The 17,618-nt window shown below is 38.8% G+C and overlaps 1 protein-coding gene across 1 annotated transcript in view; it reads left to right on the forward strand.

The window, feature by feature from the left end:
* LOC124282267 (cadherin EGF LAG seven-pass G-type receptor 1-like) overlaps nucleotides 1–15,936 on the forward strand; it is a 142,791-nt gene extending 126,855 nt beyond the window's left edge. Inside the window, exons 25-26 of the mRNA XM_046718221.1 lie at nucleotides 9,306–9,419; nucleotides 13,078–15,936. Coding sequence (XP_046574177.1) covers nucleotides 9,306–9,419; nucleotides 13,078–13,212 — 249 coding nt within the window. The 3' untranslated portion in view covers nucleotides 13,213–15,936. The remainder of the gene's footprint in view (nucleotides 1–9,305; nucleotides 9,420–13,077) is intronic.
* The last annotated feature ends 1,682 nt before the right edge of the window (nucleotides 15,937–17,618 follow it).

Raw genomic sequence — 17,618 nt, forward strand, 5'->3', positions numbered from 1 at the left:
CGTCTGGTGGCGCTCTGCTAACCTGGGGATGTCTTGGGAGTTTAACTCTTGTACCAAGGGGATGAGTGTATGATATAGGGCTCTTCTGTATGACTCGAAAGCAGAGGAAAGATCAGCGGTCAATTGGCATTGTGCATATAGGGTCCGAAGAGGGTAATTCACATCACTGAGGGAAATGTATGGATATGTAATTCATATCGTTGTTGTACCATTGTCGTAGGTATTATCATTTAAGGGAAGCAGGTCAATTGCTTTAAACCTTCACAAAACTATAGATTTTGACGTGAGAGGGCTTTTTGTGTTTGTTGTTACGAGAAGTTTACGAGTGTTTGAGTGTATATTGGGTACTGTTAGTGATGGAGGTGTTATGACGGTCAAGTTGGGGTTTCCCAAACCATTTCGAGGTGTTGATCCATTCCAGCAAAAGAAAGTACATACTGCTATACATATCTGTATATACACGAATGGTTGAGTTTTGGGCACGTCTTGTGACTGGTAAAGATAACAAATCATGTATGCTGATCATTACTTGGGAAATCATCCACATAATGGATAAAACGTCTGGAGTCTATTTCCACACAGCCAAGTTTCTTACATGTTTTCGTATATGTACACTCTGTAATACCTCTATCGGTGATGAATACCATGCAGTTTTAGAATGTTACTCCTTTGTTGATTCTAGAAAGCAATTTATTGAACCTTACTTTTACAAGAGACAAAACTCTGTTAAATTTTGTCCATTGTTTCAAAAATGAAGAATTTGGTCAACTACAAAAACTTTGTACTTTTTGTAACTCTGTCATGTCCAAGTACAAGTCACGGGGAAAGTGAATTATAAAGTCACTTTTTTCTGTAACGTTTATGTGAAAATTTAGATATAATTCCTCTGTGTAAATGAGAGTACTTTGTACTACTATTTATTATTTGTATAGTATATGTCTTGTATTCAGACTACCAGCCCTGTCACCAAAATGTGGGGCGGTGGGGTAGCCTAGTGGTTAAAGCGTTGGCTCGTCACGCCGGTGAATCAGGTTCGAATCCCCACATGGGTACAATGTGTGAAACCCATTTCTGGCGTCCCCCGCCGTGATGTTGCTGGAATATTGTTAAAAGCGGCGTAAAACCAAACTCAGTCAGTCAGTCAGTCAGTCAGTCACCAAAATGTATATAATCATAGTGATCTTCATATGCCGTTGTCTTACGGCCTGCACAGCAATAAAGTTCTGTTCTGTTCTGTTTGTCAGTGGCTAAAACCGAAACCAACAAGAAACGTTTGGACGATGCTGATGTATTTGATAACTATGGGTGTATTGTAGACGCCCAACAATTTGATACAGGGCCTTTTGGGTATACATATAAAGGTTCCTCGATCCCGGTGCGTCAAACCAAAATACCCTAAAAGATGGTATTTGCCACACTTGCCACGGAATTAAGGGGACGTAACAACCGGACAACAGTTAGTATATCTTGGGTATCCATGTTAATATTACGGCATTGCATCCCTGTGGCCTAGCACTTTAAAACCGTCCTAGTCCGGACTAGTACAAGCAGTCTCTATATAATATTCATCTTAAACCAATTCACATCATCAAACTTAAGGTACTTTTACAGCTATTCAAACTGTGTCATGCTGGTAGATATTGAACCCAGGTCAGAGTGAGTGTTTGTAATCTACGCACGGACTATTGATCATTCACAAATTGAAGAGTCTAACAAATTTCTAAAAACCTTTCATCGAAATGTACAGTTGGAAATGTATAGTCTCTCTAGCTGACGTGAAGTGCGACCGTCAAAACGCTTTACTATAAACAAAGGTCACATTGTCGTTGACGTGATATACATGTACGTTATTGGAAGTGCGCATGTGCACAACCAGTATATCAAGGAATACACGTTTGCTACACGTGGGCCCATGGGTACTCAAAAAGACGTTACACGTGTCCCTTAGAATTAAACTGTGTCAGCAGGACCATTCGGTTCGATCCATCGCCAACCGGAGGTGCAAGTTGTCCGTGAAGGCTATAATTATTTCAACTGTAATATTACAGATGTCAACGGTATGATTACTTAAGTGATAATCAACAAAATGGCGTTCTCAGTATGAAACTGATACGGGTACTTTCCTGTTTCTGTGAAGCACTACTCGACCTATGGTCTTTGGGTTGATTAAAGTTCGTGTAATCTCCTCGATAGTAGTGTTTATAAATATTGCTGGACAATGAAAGCGGGTATCAGTTGGCGGTAAAACTAAACATTACAAATTAACAAAATAAAATGTCAGGGAGGGGATTTATCCACGCTACTGGGTCACGACCTCGTTCTGATTTTGCCACGCCCCCGATTCTGCCGTAAATCCTGTCTAAACAGATCCACGTGACAAAGTCGTAACTTTGATGTCGTTAACGTGCTGACCAGACGGAGCTGGGAGATGACCAGCGGTACTCTCTGACTGCGACAGATTGACCAGTGTTGCCTCGCCATACACGGACAGCTGGACAGTATAATTAATATTAACACATCCCCTGACCCGTACAATACAGGCCATTTCAAACTAATACGCTCGGAGTGTTTGATGTTTCAAAATCGTTAATCACCCGGCTGTAACGTTTCGACGGGTTTTCTCGAGATGTTGTCAGTGATAGCGTTATTAATACGCTGGGCTAACGAGATTCTGATTTTTAAGATGCTTATGTTTGAGCTGATATTGAAGACTGCCATCTAACGTAGAATCATTAAAGATAATTTATTAAGAACATCAGAGACTTGTTACATAATAAGACTGTTTAGTGAATACTTCATGACAGTAGATGTTCAAAAATCACAAGAAGATAAAACAGATAATATATCCAATCTTTGAGTTGTTATGGGAACTGAATTTATGACCAAAATAAAGGTTGGTCACAACTTATTTTCGTTTTTACCTTTGTTCTTTAAGCATGCAAATATTTTATCTATCTCTGTTCTGTTATTTACGAGTGGTGACCAGATAACACAATCGATTCTTGATTGAACGTATCAAGTCTTTAAAAGTGTACGTATCGCAAACACTGTACATTTCTATGATTGTTTGCCAGTCTACACTCGCTGGCTCCAGTGCGTAGTAAAGTAAAGAATCTACCATTAGCAAATGGACAAATAACGCTTTTACACTGAGACCTCGTTATTACGGAACTTGTCATTACGGATATCCCTTGTTATTTAGACTGACTGACTCAGTTTGGTTTTACGCCGCTTTTAGCAATATTCCAGCAACATCACGGCGGGGGACACCAGAAATGGGCTTCACACATTGTACCCATGTGGGGATTCGAACCCGGGTCTTCGGCGTGACGAGCCAACGCTTTAACCACTAGGCTACCCTCTCGCCCTGCTATTTAGAATGCCTATATGAGTACATAAATATATGATAACTAATACAAATAACTGATCTGGACAAATCCGTCCGGATTAGCGGGGTTACTCTGTACACAGACGAGGAGGACCATGAAGACGACATGTTTGAGTACAATAGAATCAATGAACAAAATGTCCAGATTTTCCACAAGAGCTGAACGTCTCCATCAAACTAGCTGGTTCATCAAGACAGATGAGTGCCTCTCATGTCAAGTAGCCATTGCATGACCGGTGTTAAGAGCAATTAAGTCCCCAGAACGTCCACTGGTGTGGAAGTGACCACTACTTGATAGTGACCAAAGGGACGGTAATTACCGTAGTCATCACAGCGATGACATCTGTTCAGATAAGATTTAACTCTCGGGATTCAACTTAAGTGTTGAGATGGTAACTAAAGGATATCAACAGCTATTTTGGTAAGGATATCAACAGCTATTTTGGTAAGGATATCAACAGCTATTTTGTTTCTATGTCATGTGTGAGCTGTGTCCTTTTACTCAAAGGTGACGGGGTCATCAGTGAAAAACATGTTCTTGAAGTTAACATAATTATATTTTATACATCCAAATTACGTTTTAGTCTGTTTAATTTCAGGAGAGGTGGGGGAATTAAAGGACAGGCTTGTTTTTAAATGAGTAGCTGAACATACAACGTTCAGATTTACTGGATGAAGAAGAACACCTTTTCCAGTTGATAATGCCATTGCTATATGCACAACCTTAAAATGCGCATGCATTTGGGGCCACGCATGGTCCTGTTATCTACGGCACTGGAGTACGCTGTATATATCTTTACCTTTTCGTCACAACATAATCATTATCACTGATTTATCAGCTGTCTGCTTGTCTCGAGCTATGATTAACTTCGAAATGTTTCGATGGTTTTCGGAACTTCGAGCGCATTAGTTATGCCTGCAATACCATATACACGTTTTAGTATGTATGACGGACATCGATTGTCTCGAACTATACATAACTCGACATATGTTTCAATGATCCAGAGGATTTCGAGTTATCGATACCTACCTGTATGACGAGGCGTCTAGTTCGTCCGTACACGGTGTAATCTGCACATATCAAAATGTGTATATCGCCACATTACCCGCTTATCTCGAACTATATATCGTCACATATGTTCTAGAGTCCTGGAGGTTTAGAGTTCATGCATATATATTAACAACGTACCAACAGAATGGAATCACAACCAATATCGCAACATGCCATCTCTCCGACCAAGTGATGTTATAACCCACCAATGATCTGTTCGCTCATATAGGTGTCAGCCGTCAAATTGGGTGTCTGTTTTCTGTCCAGTCCTGTTGCCGTAGCATCATCTCGCAGATGGAAAAGTTCATATCATATGCCATACTGCCATCAAGCTGTAATGTGCCTCAAGCTGATCTAATTGTCCCAAGACAATGCGCAGAACCTAATGATGTGCGAGTGATTACTGACGCTGCAGACTGAAAATGACATGCAATTGTAACAACGGTTCATGTTGCTTCTCACGCCAGCAGACAAGCCACGCAGGGGGCGTACACGTAATCAAATTGCAAATTTCCATTCCTGAAATGAAGGAAAGCATTATAACCTTGTGGGATCTCAGCGATTTGGTACGTCAGAAGTACAGAGGATATTCACATGAAATTTGACTTTTTGTGATTTATTTGCTTGGAAGAATTTATGAGTTTGTCAAGGCTTCGGGTTTGTATATCTAGGGTAAACGTGATGTTTAGCATGTGCATATATCAACATGAGGATTGTTGCTGTTTTTGAAAGTTATTGGCGTAACAAGATCACACTGATCTAGATTTAACACAGTTTTGTGCAGTTTAGTGCATGTGCATATATGATCTTGAGGTTTATTGCTCAACCGTGCTGGTCGTCTTATATGGGAATAACGATAGTTGTAAGTTAAACTGAGAAATGTTTTATTCTGTTACTCTTTGAGAGGATTATGCCTTTTCATGACAATGGTGTTTTTTACATAACTTTATGGCACTTGATTTCAATACATACAAAACATACCGATAATTGATGCACATATTTATTTTCCTTTCAATAATCATTGTAAACAATGTAAACAGTTGTGTGTGATAAAACTATGAAGATGTTAATTAACATATGGATAAGAATAATATAAAAAATACATGGGTTAAATCATGTATATCACGTACAGCTTCTATCAGTATTCTCTGCACACATTCATCGAATAAGTGTTGTTAACAATTTTCGGAAAAATGCGTCAATAGTACTGTTTCTATCGACTTCCAAGGAACCACGTCAACAGAAATTGTTTGGTGATATTGATTAGGTGGGCAATTAAAGGTTCATGTCATTCCAAATCTAAATCAAAGTCAAAGAATTTATTATCAATTCCACATACTGCTTAGATGGTTAACAGACAAGAACCGAAAATTACCCACTGTGCCAAGCCAGAAATCAGTTTCTAATCAAGTCAAATTGATTACTGCAAACCCAGACGAAATCAACACCGTCCCGCAAACGTAAGATTAAGACAGGATGGCCGACTCATCCTAGACTAATCCGGTTGTCTCTAAAACTTGGCTGGGAGCAGATTGTGGAACGAACGCTACCGAGAGCCGACAGCTGGTCAGGTAGGCAATTAGTATCCTCTACTGACCACAAATCTACATGGGCAGCTTCAGAGAGAATAGCCATTCAAGAGGATAATGAATAAAATCATTTGTTTAGGGAATTAACTACGTTTAGGGTACCCAATAGAATTAAAGTCTTGATTAGCAGGCTCTGTGTTCACGACCCGTGTCCCAGCTCGTCTCGGCACCAGGAGTAGCTTGCCTCCAGATTTCATAGAACAGACGGTCCTGGCGAAGTCATTGTCTTGAGGTATCAGAACTGAGAGCATTGAATACGAACCATCTGAATTGTCAACTGGTTAGCTTTTAATGACTGGAAAGGCGAAAACAACATGCATTGTTTAGCTGCTGTTCGCCCGGTTTGAAATTTGGCTCGGGGCGATGTTGGGAAGAACGGATGGGTGTTGTGTTACTTATTTAAAAGTTAGTAAAAGTTAATTCAGATGTAATTGGCGACTTTTCCCCTCTGTAGTGCACGGGAAACGGGTGACAGTTGGACTTTGTCAGAGATTGAAATGATTCGGCTCGCTGCCTGAGTCACTGATCAAATCGAGACGTATTCCTGAAGGGATTGTAATTTAACTTTTAGATCGCCCCGCATATGTGAATGTTTGTCGCACATTTGATGATCATTTGTCCTTTTTTGCATATTAATGTAATACTATCGCATGTTATTAGATTTAAATGTTTTGAACTGTGAATTTCCCATGATTCATTTTAATGAAGCAATTCGATATGATGACTGTCTTAATTTAGATATTATGAAATTAAAATTTAATTTTTAAAATGAAAAGTTTGAACATAATTTTATTTAGGTTATGGCAAAAAATTATATTTGTAACTGATATCACAACACTAAGTGAAATATTATTATCCCATTTACATGTAATACGAGGAACATAGATGGCGGTTTTACATAACATTCAAAAAGCATTACTTTATGTTAATTCAAGGAACAAAATTTAACAAGAAATCATATAAACTGTAATGTCTACCAAGTCTGAAAACGATTATCGGTATTAAAAAATAGCCATCAAGGAAACTATTTAACTTCCAGCTTTATAGAAATTGACATAATGCGTTGTCAGCCATATTGTAAGAAGTAAATTGAAGTATCACATATAGTAAATTGACAACATCGTTGAATAGAAAAATCTAATCATTTTCTATAATGACTTGCACTGAGTGTGATACTGACACTGCGACATTTCAGAAGTGTCAATTATGAGATATCATCAACTTCAGTCAACAAAGAAACAAGCGGTGTCGATTCTCTTAAAAATCTTTAGACGAATCTGACATATTTTACATTTTCAAAGGAACATTTTCTCCTTCTTTAAATTCAAGGCAAGTCACACTGACGTCGTAGTTGTTGATTTAATGTACACAAAATTGCAACATCTAGGGGCGTAATTTCCATGCCAACATATCATCTTCGGAACGCAAGGGTTAAATTAATTTTTCTGCCTTTTCTTCGCCTCCCACTAACACAATAAGGATCTTGTTTATGCCCGTGAGTTCCGACACAAATATGTTTTAGGGGCACGTGCAACTCGAGCTTAGCGTCTGCTGTCAATTGGCTTGTCGTTTAACTAATGTAATTTTTGTATTGAGTGTCTACATTGACTGAATCTAATGAAGTTAGGGCAACGTTACATTAAGCAGTGCTTGCGAATTTGATCAAAGGTTTTGTTTGTTAAACAGTAAAGTGTCTTGAAATATGCGTGTAAATTGCGCTGGAATATGTTCAGTTGTAACGATGTAACATTTTTTACAAATTAAATAACGGATTGTTCTGAACTTTTTGTAATTACGTTAAAAGTAAAAAGTGACATTGTTTGCCCGTAGGAAGCATTTTTCAAGCTCTCCGCGATTTTCTTGAGGTTACAGAGTGGCATATTTTAATCAAAGATTGTAGTTCAAACTGAGGTCAGTCCATCTAACCTTCGTCAAATTTTCAGTTGCATTAGGACGATTGGTTTCAAATATATCTCGATACTGTTCTCAAACACTATCTATTCGTCTCTGCCGTGAAATTTTAGGAGCAACGCATGGTTGTTACTGTTTAGCGATATTTTGTCATCACTTTGCGTTCAGAAGACAGGGGGCGGTGGGGTAGCCTAGTGGTTAAAGCGTTGGCTCGTCACGCCGAAGACCCGGGTTCGAATCCCCACATGGGTACATTGTGTGAAGCCCATTTCTGGTGTCCCTCGCCGTGATGTTGCTGGAATATTGCTAAAAGCGCCGTAAAACCAAACTCAGTCAGTCAGTCAGAAGACAGGAAATATTATTTTTCATGAGCTTAAAAGCACCTTTGATTATGGGTAGAGAAAGAAATAGTTGTCAACAATGATTAGTATTTCTTAATAAATTTATAAATGGGTTTATTCTCTGTCCCCACGACTGCATTTAGTTTGTGTTCAAGCTTTGTTGATAAGCTATTGTGTTATTGATTAGAACACAATCTCTTGCAATAGACACCGTTGAGCAAAGAATTCGTTTTGTCTCCCTTCCGTTTGTTTACACATGTTACCGACGGTTGTGGTGTAGTGGATAGCGAGCGGAGAGCGAAATGGTCGATGGTTCGAGTCCTTACTAAGTCATAAATAAAAACGTCAACGTGTGAAGCCCATTTCTGGTGTCCCCCGCTGTGATATTGCTGGAATATTGCTAAAACGGCGTAAAACCATACTCACTCACTCACTAAAACGTTATCATATTATATTAATTGCTGCCTTGCCTGGCGCTAAGGGGGCGCAAGAAAGATTAGTCAGTTTGGGGTATATGGTTTGGATTTACACGCGTGCGGACGCACGCACGCACACACGCATCAGGAGAATTATTACATTTTCTGACTTGCTGGCATTCTGTTCTGTTTTGTTCATCAGTAACGGAGGGGATCTAATACACAATAAATATCGGAAATAAGAATATACATAATTGTTTTCACTTTACCCAAAAGACATCGGTAACCTCTGGTAGCATTCTCGTTCTCCCTTCAGCTAAAAGAAACATACACGACAATGTACAATGTTCGCCACGATTAGCTGCGAAAGTGCTGATCTGACGTTAAGTAATAATCGCTAACCTATTTATTTGATATCGGTCATCTGATAAAATTAACATTATGTTGATGTCTGTGACTCCACAAACATATGACTCATTCAACAATACCACTTGAAGTATCTTTAACAAAATGTCCTATAGACACACCAGATATTCTGAAAACTTCGATGCATTTTAAGCAAAACCAACTTTTCTCCCCTCACTAATACCATTAACTGTTCTTCTGCAGGTGCGTGCTGTGTTAAAAAATCGACAGAAGAAGAAGGCTCTGACGACCCAGGGCTTCGAGTACAACGATGACCACTCTCTGGACTCCCTGGCTTCATGCTCCGTACTGGACAAGGTCAGTATGCCAACACTCACTGAGGGCGTTTTTTGGTTGTCCTCACACTGTAGCAGCCGTCCTTTTAATACTGACGTATAGAGTATGATATTTCTTTTGAAAAACCTGATACTCGAGATTGCGCGTATGTTACCGGTATTGATTTATTGACTCAGTCTATTCCTGAATGTGTAGATGTCGGGGTGGCTGTACTGGCTATATTGGATGGCTGAGACATGCCTGGGATAAACGTTACATACAGTTTGGTCTAGTTACAAAATATCAATATATGTGCTGTTCCAAATGTTACACGTTAGAAAAAAGTCTTATATTTTTGTATTGCACTGATTTATTGGTGATGTTGCGCAGATTCATCACCTAATTTGTTAGGAAATAAATATTAGTAATGTCAAAGCAATACGGTCCAAAAACAATATAACATATTTTGACATTTAGCATTTAAGTTGAGTTAAATTTGAGCAGAAGGACACATTATCCACATTTTTCAATAAATCATTCATTAATGTGTTTTGATTAAACAGAACTAATCTACATAATCGCATACGCAAGAAAACTAACTTTTCTGAAAAGCAAAGTTTTTCTGAGAAAAATCTGCCAAAGTCTGGGTATCAGGTTTAACGAGGTTCCATCTGACAAGACTGTACAGTTCCTCCAGAGTAGCAAGGCTTATAAAGAGAAATGTGAACATTACTGTCCAGATTGACGAGGTTACGTCGGACAAGTCTGTGATACATCCAGATTAGAATTGTGTGTTATCAATAATCTCGCGTAAATGGAACTGCCCGGATTAAGGTGGTTACATCGGACAAGTCTCTATAACACGTCCAGATATACAAGGTTTTATGGGCAATATGAATTATGTAATCCAATTGTCCGGTTTTAAAAGGTTCTGGTTTATCTATATGAAAGATAGTTTTAAATAATTGGGATCTCATTAAGTGCTCTGCTTGTTTACAGAGAAAAACAACTTGAAGGTTTCATATGTGATATGTAGAAAGTAAAAAATAACATGATAAAACAGGACCAGTTTAACGTTCTTAAAATATCCTAGTGAATTTAGAGTTTCGGCTGTCACTTTGATCCTAGGTGTACCAGTCAAGCTGTATATAGATGGAAAAAATTAATTGAAAATATACAAATGTGATCCTGAGGCGTTTTATAAAGGCTTACCCACGACTCTGTGACATGGGATTGAGCGGAGCCATCGGGGCGTTTAGGGTTCATAGAATAGTCTACAAGACAAATCAATGTGGAACAAATATAATCCTGGACAGTTTTACAAGTAATAGACGTGTAGGCCTCATATAAGTTTCCGAATTATTTACTGTCTTGATTGGATGTGTCATATCCCTGTAAATGAACCAGAGAAACCCCATACTGTAAACACAGTAACAAATGTCGGAGATATTTCACTCTTATACCACTCCCGATTGACGTTTTCCATTTCACGTGAATGTAAAAATGGAAATGTTTGGTAATGTATTTCGTCCAAATCGTAATGCATTTCACCATAACTGCCGTGCATTTGAACAAAAGTGTAATGTATTTCCACAAAATACATCTTGCCCAATCGGAAGGAACGAGCAATATCGTTTTTATGACACTGTTGAAATTGACATGATATAGCTCGTCACCCAATTCAGCCAAGTGAAAGGCAACGATGTGAAGAAATGATGGATCTTGCTTCCTTCCCAAGCTAACGTAAATTACTTAGAGCTCCAACCTTGTTAATACTGTCTAAATAAAGGCAAGAAACTGTACATCATCAAGAGGCCAACACGAGCCAAGCAGATCCTTGAATTATGAAAGCAATTACAAACTTCATAGCAATAACATGGTGATAAGGAATAAGCCGTTTCTCATGTTCTGACTTATCATTCGACATCGCAACTTGTGGCTATTTATTATTCCATATTGCCAATGAATATAATGTCTGATAGAGTCAGTTTAATTATTTAGCTTCTAATATCGCGGAGGAAATTTGTATTAATGCAATTGGGCGAAGGGAACGTTTTTCCGACAGGGGTCAAAATCTTTGGCACGCCAGGCTCATCGATTGCATTAAATTAGGGAAGGAATCGGACAAATAAAGTAGTTGGCGAAGTTTATGTCAGTTCTACACCGTTGGCTATGTCAAATAAATCTGTATCAACGGCTTTGTGGTAGTAAAGTGTCATTCATCAGGCTCTAGCTCCGCGAAATATGCTCTAAAGTAAACGAAGTATCTGCTGGAAAATCGACTGGGCGCCTGAGATGATGAATCCATCTCGTTCTGTCGGATGTCCTTCTTGATGGTTCTCCAACGGCAGACATCCGTTGACACTATGACAAACACTTCCAAGAAATAATCTTCATTCCTCTTCAAACGATCCCTTTGCCGAGAGTAGGGTGTGATTTCTAATTCCCCGATGCAGGGGATTGTATGACTATCCCGACAATATTGAATACGCATATGCCTGGTTAGGATGATAAATTGGTTCCCAGACACGACCCCTTTTAGGGGGCCTTAGAGTTTACCTTGTACAAATACCAGGGCTCTGCCTCTAGATTTTCCCTCGTCGGGACTGGCTTTGTATGATCGGTCGTTTAATCTTTATCTCCTTCTGACAAGTTTCATCTGCGAGGGAAGCCTGTGCGAAGTCTGGGTGATAAATCTTCCTGCTTTGCCAGTGATTTACTGTAAGAACGGACCTCTGTGTTCAGGTTGGGTTAGCTTCAGTTGACAGGAACAACTGGACAAATTGAGATCATTTGGGCAGAATAGAGTTCACTTGATTGGAAGAAAGTACAAGGATTTATGGCAGACGGTCGTGTTCAGGAATATAAGTTTTGATTTAATTAATTTTAATAAAACATGAAAATAAATATGGATGGGTCTGGATAAGGTGACTAAACAAAACGTAAATTCAGTACGAGTGACCAGTGCGTGGATTGTGAGAATAGTGTAGATATCTTGAATAGTAATTAGAAGTGTTAGTCTTAAAGGAGCGTCTAGGGGAACTGTTGTAGTGTTTGTGTGTTTACATGCGTCTATTTCAAAGCTATAATATTCGTCATTAAGGCAGCCAAACATTTTAAAGTGAAAATCATGGTATTTATGAAAACCTGACAACTTGGGACCTTAGTGTGTGCTATTTCATAGAGATGCGTAAACTATGCTGGTGGTATAGTCGGACTCATACTGTCGACTCGGCGTTTAGGAGATTTATTATTATCGTGAAAGAGTTTGGTCCTTAAAGGAACAGTATGAATGTCAAAATTAAATAGGAACCTCTCAGACGGTTATTGTATCCTTAGTAAAATGTTATTCATGAAGCAACATTGTGTCTATACTGGTCGCTATGGTTACTGCTATAAAAGCTGTAATAAGATGTTTATTTGTACAATGATTGTAGTTAAATGCTTTTTTCAGTGATTAATTCCAATAATTTTTGCCGATAGTCTCCCTTACGCCAAATGGAATTTGTTACGGCGAATGATCGATACCGGTAAAATTCAGTCTGAAGTACCGGTTTGTATTTTTCCTAATTTTTTTCCAAAATGTCGTGATTTGGTCAGGTCAACACAAATGATAGTATCGACCGGGTAACTGGAATCAGCGTTGTTATTGTTTATTCCAGACTGGAATCACTGTATGTTCTGTTTCTGTAACTTCCAGGAAGCGTGTGTGGAGGCGGTGCCCCTTGACCCGAAGCCCGTGAGGAGACGAGAGTTGATTCAACGGAAGCAGAAAAGTCACATCGAGGCTAGCAGTGACGAGGGATCAGATTGTGAAATGATCACTTCCGTTTAAACATGGCTACATCCAATACAAACAGTATCATAACACCAAGGCATCCATGATGCAATAAAGTGTTCAATCAAGTGGAGTATATATTCGAGATCCCACAACACTTAAGAAATATGTGATTTCAACGAAATGTCCGATTTATGGAAACGTGTGACAATGTGACCACAGGATTTGCAAAGATGAATTACCTTTCCCACGAAACTGATATGGTCTTCGACTAAATTAAGTTCAAAGGGGATTGTCATCAATCAGCATAATCTTGATGTTCCCAAGTATGAATTCCTGTGATGATTGTTGAATACACATCCGGGAACCGTCGTTGTTTATTAGAACAGACATTCCATCAGAAGACGTAACAGAGCAGCATGCAAGAGCACATCCTGGCTTCAAGCATCCAGTCCTTAGATGCGTAATTGTGACAAATGGCAAAAGTGTATTATGTATTCATTCATTATATCCCTGCCAACAGTACTGCCACATACAAGCCATCAAATATTGCTGTTACAGATATTGTATATTTCTAATAGTATTATGCAGTGAGATGATAAAACTAAAAGTTCACGTTTTGTTAAAAAATCTATTTCGGTCTTCATCAGATTATGTGTACAAAAATAGTTAATCACCGCATACAATATAATTCCTTAAAAATGGTAATGTTTTAAAAATAGTAACCCTTCACCAGTTCATGAATGAAGTTTATTAAACACGTGAGATGCCATTTTGAAATACTGACACTGGAATCATTTATCGATGTGATATGTTTTGTAACTGCTTCAATAGGTATTCAAGTCAAAGCTTTATGTCAAAGGTTATGATCCAGTTCTTGCGAACACCGGGAGGAATAACAGTGTTCTTGTCCAAACTGTGCATGACTTCTATAGCTACTTCCTCTGAAGGATACATGGAGGTTCAGAATATAAGACAATATAGAAGCGGTACTTAACTTTTAAACCTGTTTGACATTTCCTTTCAGTCTGGCCAGTTTGACCATCAAGATGACCACATTGTTCCTGGAAATATGTAACATGCAATATAAGAATTGTTTGAGAGACTTCATAATTGTGTTTGTTTTGTACAAAACAGGCTTTTAGCAATTAGTTTTTTCGGAGTCCAATGCTGCTGAATTCGGCGTTCAGCAATTTACAAACATATCTTAGTGTCAAATATAATGCTGTCAGTTTTGCATCATCACTGAGAATGATATTTTAACGCAACAAGACGTGCATATGGACAGGAACGTCAAAAAATACAGGTCAACAATTTGAGATTTGGGAGTTTTTAGTATTCTTAAAATACTTTATCCATGCCCAACTGTACTGGAAGGTAACGGTAGAGTGCAAGCCAACCAATGTACCTTGCAATAATGTGTATTGGTTATGAATGAAGATGTACGTATATTTGACGTTACAAATTTGAGCGTTTCCACAGATACCACGTTTGAATTTACGCCTATTGCACAGCTTCCTTTATGTGTGTACGAACTATTCTAATCATAAGTCTTACTTAATATGGGTGTGAGATGTTGATATGTAATTCCAAGCATATTTGCGCGTTTGTATATATATATATACATGTACTTGTTATGCTGAAATATATGTGTGATGTTTGTGTTGAAAATCTGTATATGTTTTGTCATAGAATATGTTGATATAGCAATGTTACTTGTTTGATACAGTTTATATATACTGTTGTTTATACCATTGTATATTATTTGCTACGATCATACCAAAAATCAAACGGTTTTGTTTGTTTAGTGAGAGTGCTTCATTAAGCCGTTTTGTTACACAGTATTGCCCGCTGCTATACGTTCCTGCTTGATGTGTGAAGGTTGTTAGTGTGAATTTGCAATAGTTGTTTCAATGTAGTATGAATTTGTTAATTTTGAAAGAAAAGCAAAATACCTGCTGCAATATTTATCTGATTGAATACATATTTTCGATTACTTCAGTCATGCAACATCAAAGGACATTTTGCTCTGTACCATCATTCGTTTACGTTTCCAGGAGTTGTAGATATAACAATCAGTACCGTTTATCCCTTGAAACAGATTCCATTGAGTGTTGAATTCAAATAGTGGTGGACATTATGGATCACTGACAATACGCGACGACAACAGGCCATAACTCGAATGAGTTAACAATGAATCGTGGCAGTCATGTGGGTCAAAGTACAGGTATGTCAGTCAAACAGACCACAATGTAACCAATGACAACAGTGTTTTCCAAGTTCATTTTCAAAACAAACTGTGGTGATTTCTTATTTCACAATATCCGTGAGCATGCTAGAGTTCTTTGACGGTTTACAGGGAAAACTCGTGAGAGTTTTGGTGGCGTTACCGCTTACATACATGAGAGCTTTGACGGTGTAACCGGTTACATACACGAGAGCTTTGGCTGTGTTACCGGTTACATTCATGAGTGTTTTGGTGGTGTTACCGGTTACATACATGAGAGCTTTGGTGGTGTTACCGGTTACATACATGAGAGCATGTGTGGTGTTACCGGTTACATACATGAGAGTTTGACGGCGTACAGGGAACACTCATGAGAGCTTGGCGGTATTACCCAGCGCTCTTGCCAGAAGCATCCTTGAACGTGTAGACAATGTTACCATGAATATGCTTGTTAACTGTGGTTATGTCACCTTAAGTATATTCACGAGCTGTGAGTACCTATACAGCGAGTATGCTTGGTAGCTTTGTCGGTGTCACTTGGAATATTCATCACAGCTTTGTCGGTGCTACAGGTAACATTCGTCACAGCTTTGGCTGTGTTACAGGTAACATTCATCACAGTTTTGTCGGTGTTACAGGTAACATTCATCACAGTTTTGTCGGTGTTACAGGTGACATTCATCACAGCTTTGGCTGTGTTACAGGTAACATTCATCACAGTTTTGTCGGTGTTACAGGTAACATTCATCACAGCTTTGTCGGTGTTACAGGTAACATTCATCACAGCTTTGGCTGTGTTACAGGTAACATTCATCACAGCTTTGTCGGTGTTACAGGTAACATTCATCACAGCTTTGGCTGTGTTACAGGTAACATTCATCACAGCTTTGGCTGTGTTACAGGTAACATTCATCACAGTTTTGTCGGTGTTACAGGTAACATTCATCACAGTTTTGTCGGTGTTACAGGTAACATTCATCACAGTTTTGTCGGTGTTACAGGTAACATTCATCACAGCTTTGTCGGTGTTACAGGTAACATTCATCACAGCTTTGTCGGTGTTACAGGTAACATTCATCACAGCTTTGTCGGTGTTACAGGTAACATTCATCACAGTTTTGTCGGTGTTACAGGTAACATTCATCACAGCTTTGTCGGTGTTACAGGTAACATTCATCACAGTTTTGTCGGTGTTACAGGTAACATTCATCACAGTTTTGTCGGTGTTACAGGTAACATTCATCACAGTTTTGTCGGTGTTACAGGTAACATTCATCACAGCTTTGGCTGTGTTACAGGTAACATTCATCACAGTTTTGTCGGTGTTACAGGTAACATTCATCACAGTTTTGTCGGTGTTACAGGTAACATTCATCACAGTTTTGTCGGTGTTACAGGTAACATTCATCACAGCTTTGTCGGTGTTACAGGTAACATTCATCACAGCTTTGTCGGTGTTACAGGTAACATTCATCACAGCTTTGTCGGTGTTACAGGTAACATTCATCACAGCTTTGGCTGTGTTACAGGTAACATTCATCACAGTTTTGTCGGTGTTACAGGTAACATTCATCACAGCTTTGGCAGTGTTACTTTGATTGTAGGTACATTTGCTGCCCATTACCTACTGTCCAACACGAGTATAGACATTACTGAGGTTTACAAAATTGAAGCAAAATGCGGCAACAATTAACGTTTTTCTTCAAGAAAGGGAGACTGTCTTTCTGTATGTATGCCTGATGCATTCTGCCTGTGTGGTCCCACAGACTATGTTACTATTTGTTTTTCTCGTTATTTGCTTACACTGTAAATCCTGTCACGACATCTCACCCTAGTGTTGTACATACAACGTACCTAGAACTTACATATATCATCACCGTGTACCTACAGTGAACGCTGTGGGGTTGTAGCTGAGTGTATTGTTTCCTTCCGTGCATATGTACCCGTGTGGTCTGCGATGGCACGTAACGGTAGACAAGTATGCTCAATGGTTGTGATGAATTTACAATAAAATACACAACGGAAACTGTTTGTGTTTTGTATTCAGTGGCGGTATTCAGCCGTTTGTATAAAATGTTATTTAAGATATATATATTTTAGATCGGCAGTAAAGGCGTTGGGGTTTCTTGTGTGACAATTATGATAACAGTGTCATGTAGAAGTACGGCGTGAGCGTATTTGGTTGGGTTTTCAAGGATCTGTAATGGATTTGGAACGTCTTTGCTAAAGAATGGTT

Source organism: Haliotis rubra, unplaced genomic scaffold (genome assembly GCF_003918875.1).
Source record: "Haliotis rubra isolate DU_JTF1 unplaced genomic scaffold, ASM391887v1 Scf297, whole genome shotgun sequence".
Classification (NCBI taxonomy): Eukaryota; Metazoa; Mollusca; class Gastropoda; order Lepetellida; family Haliotidae; genus Haliotis; species Haliotis rubra.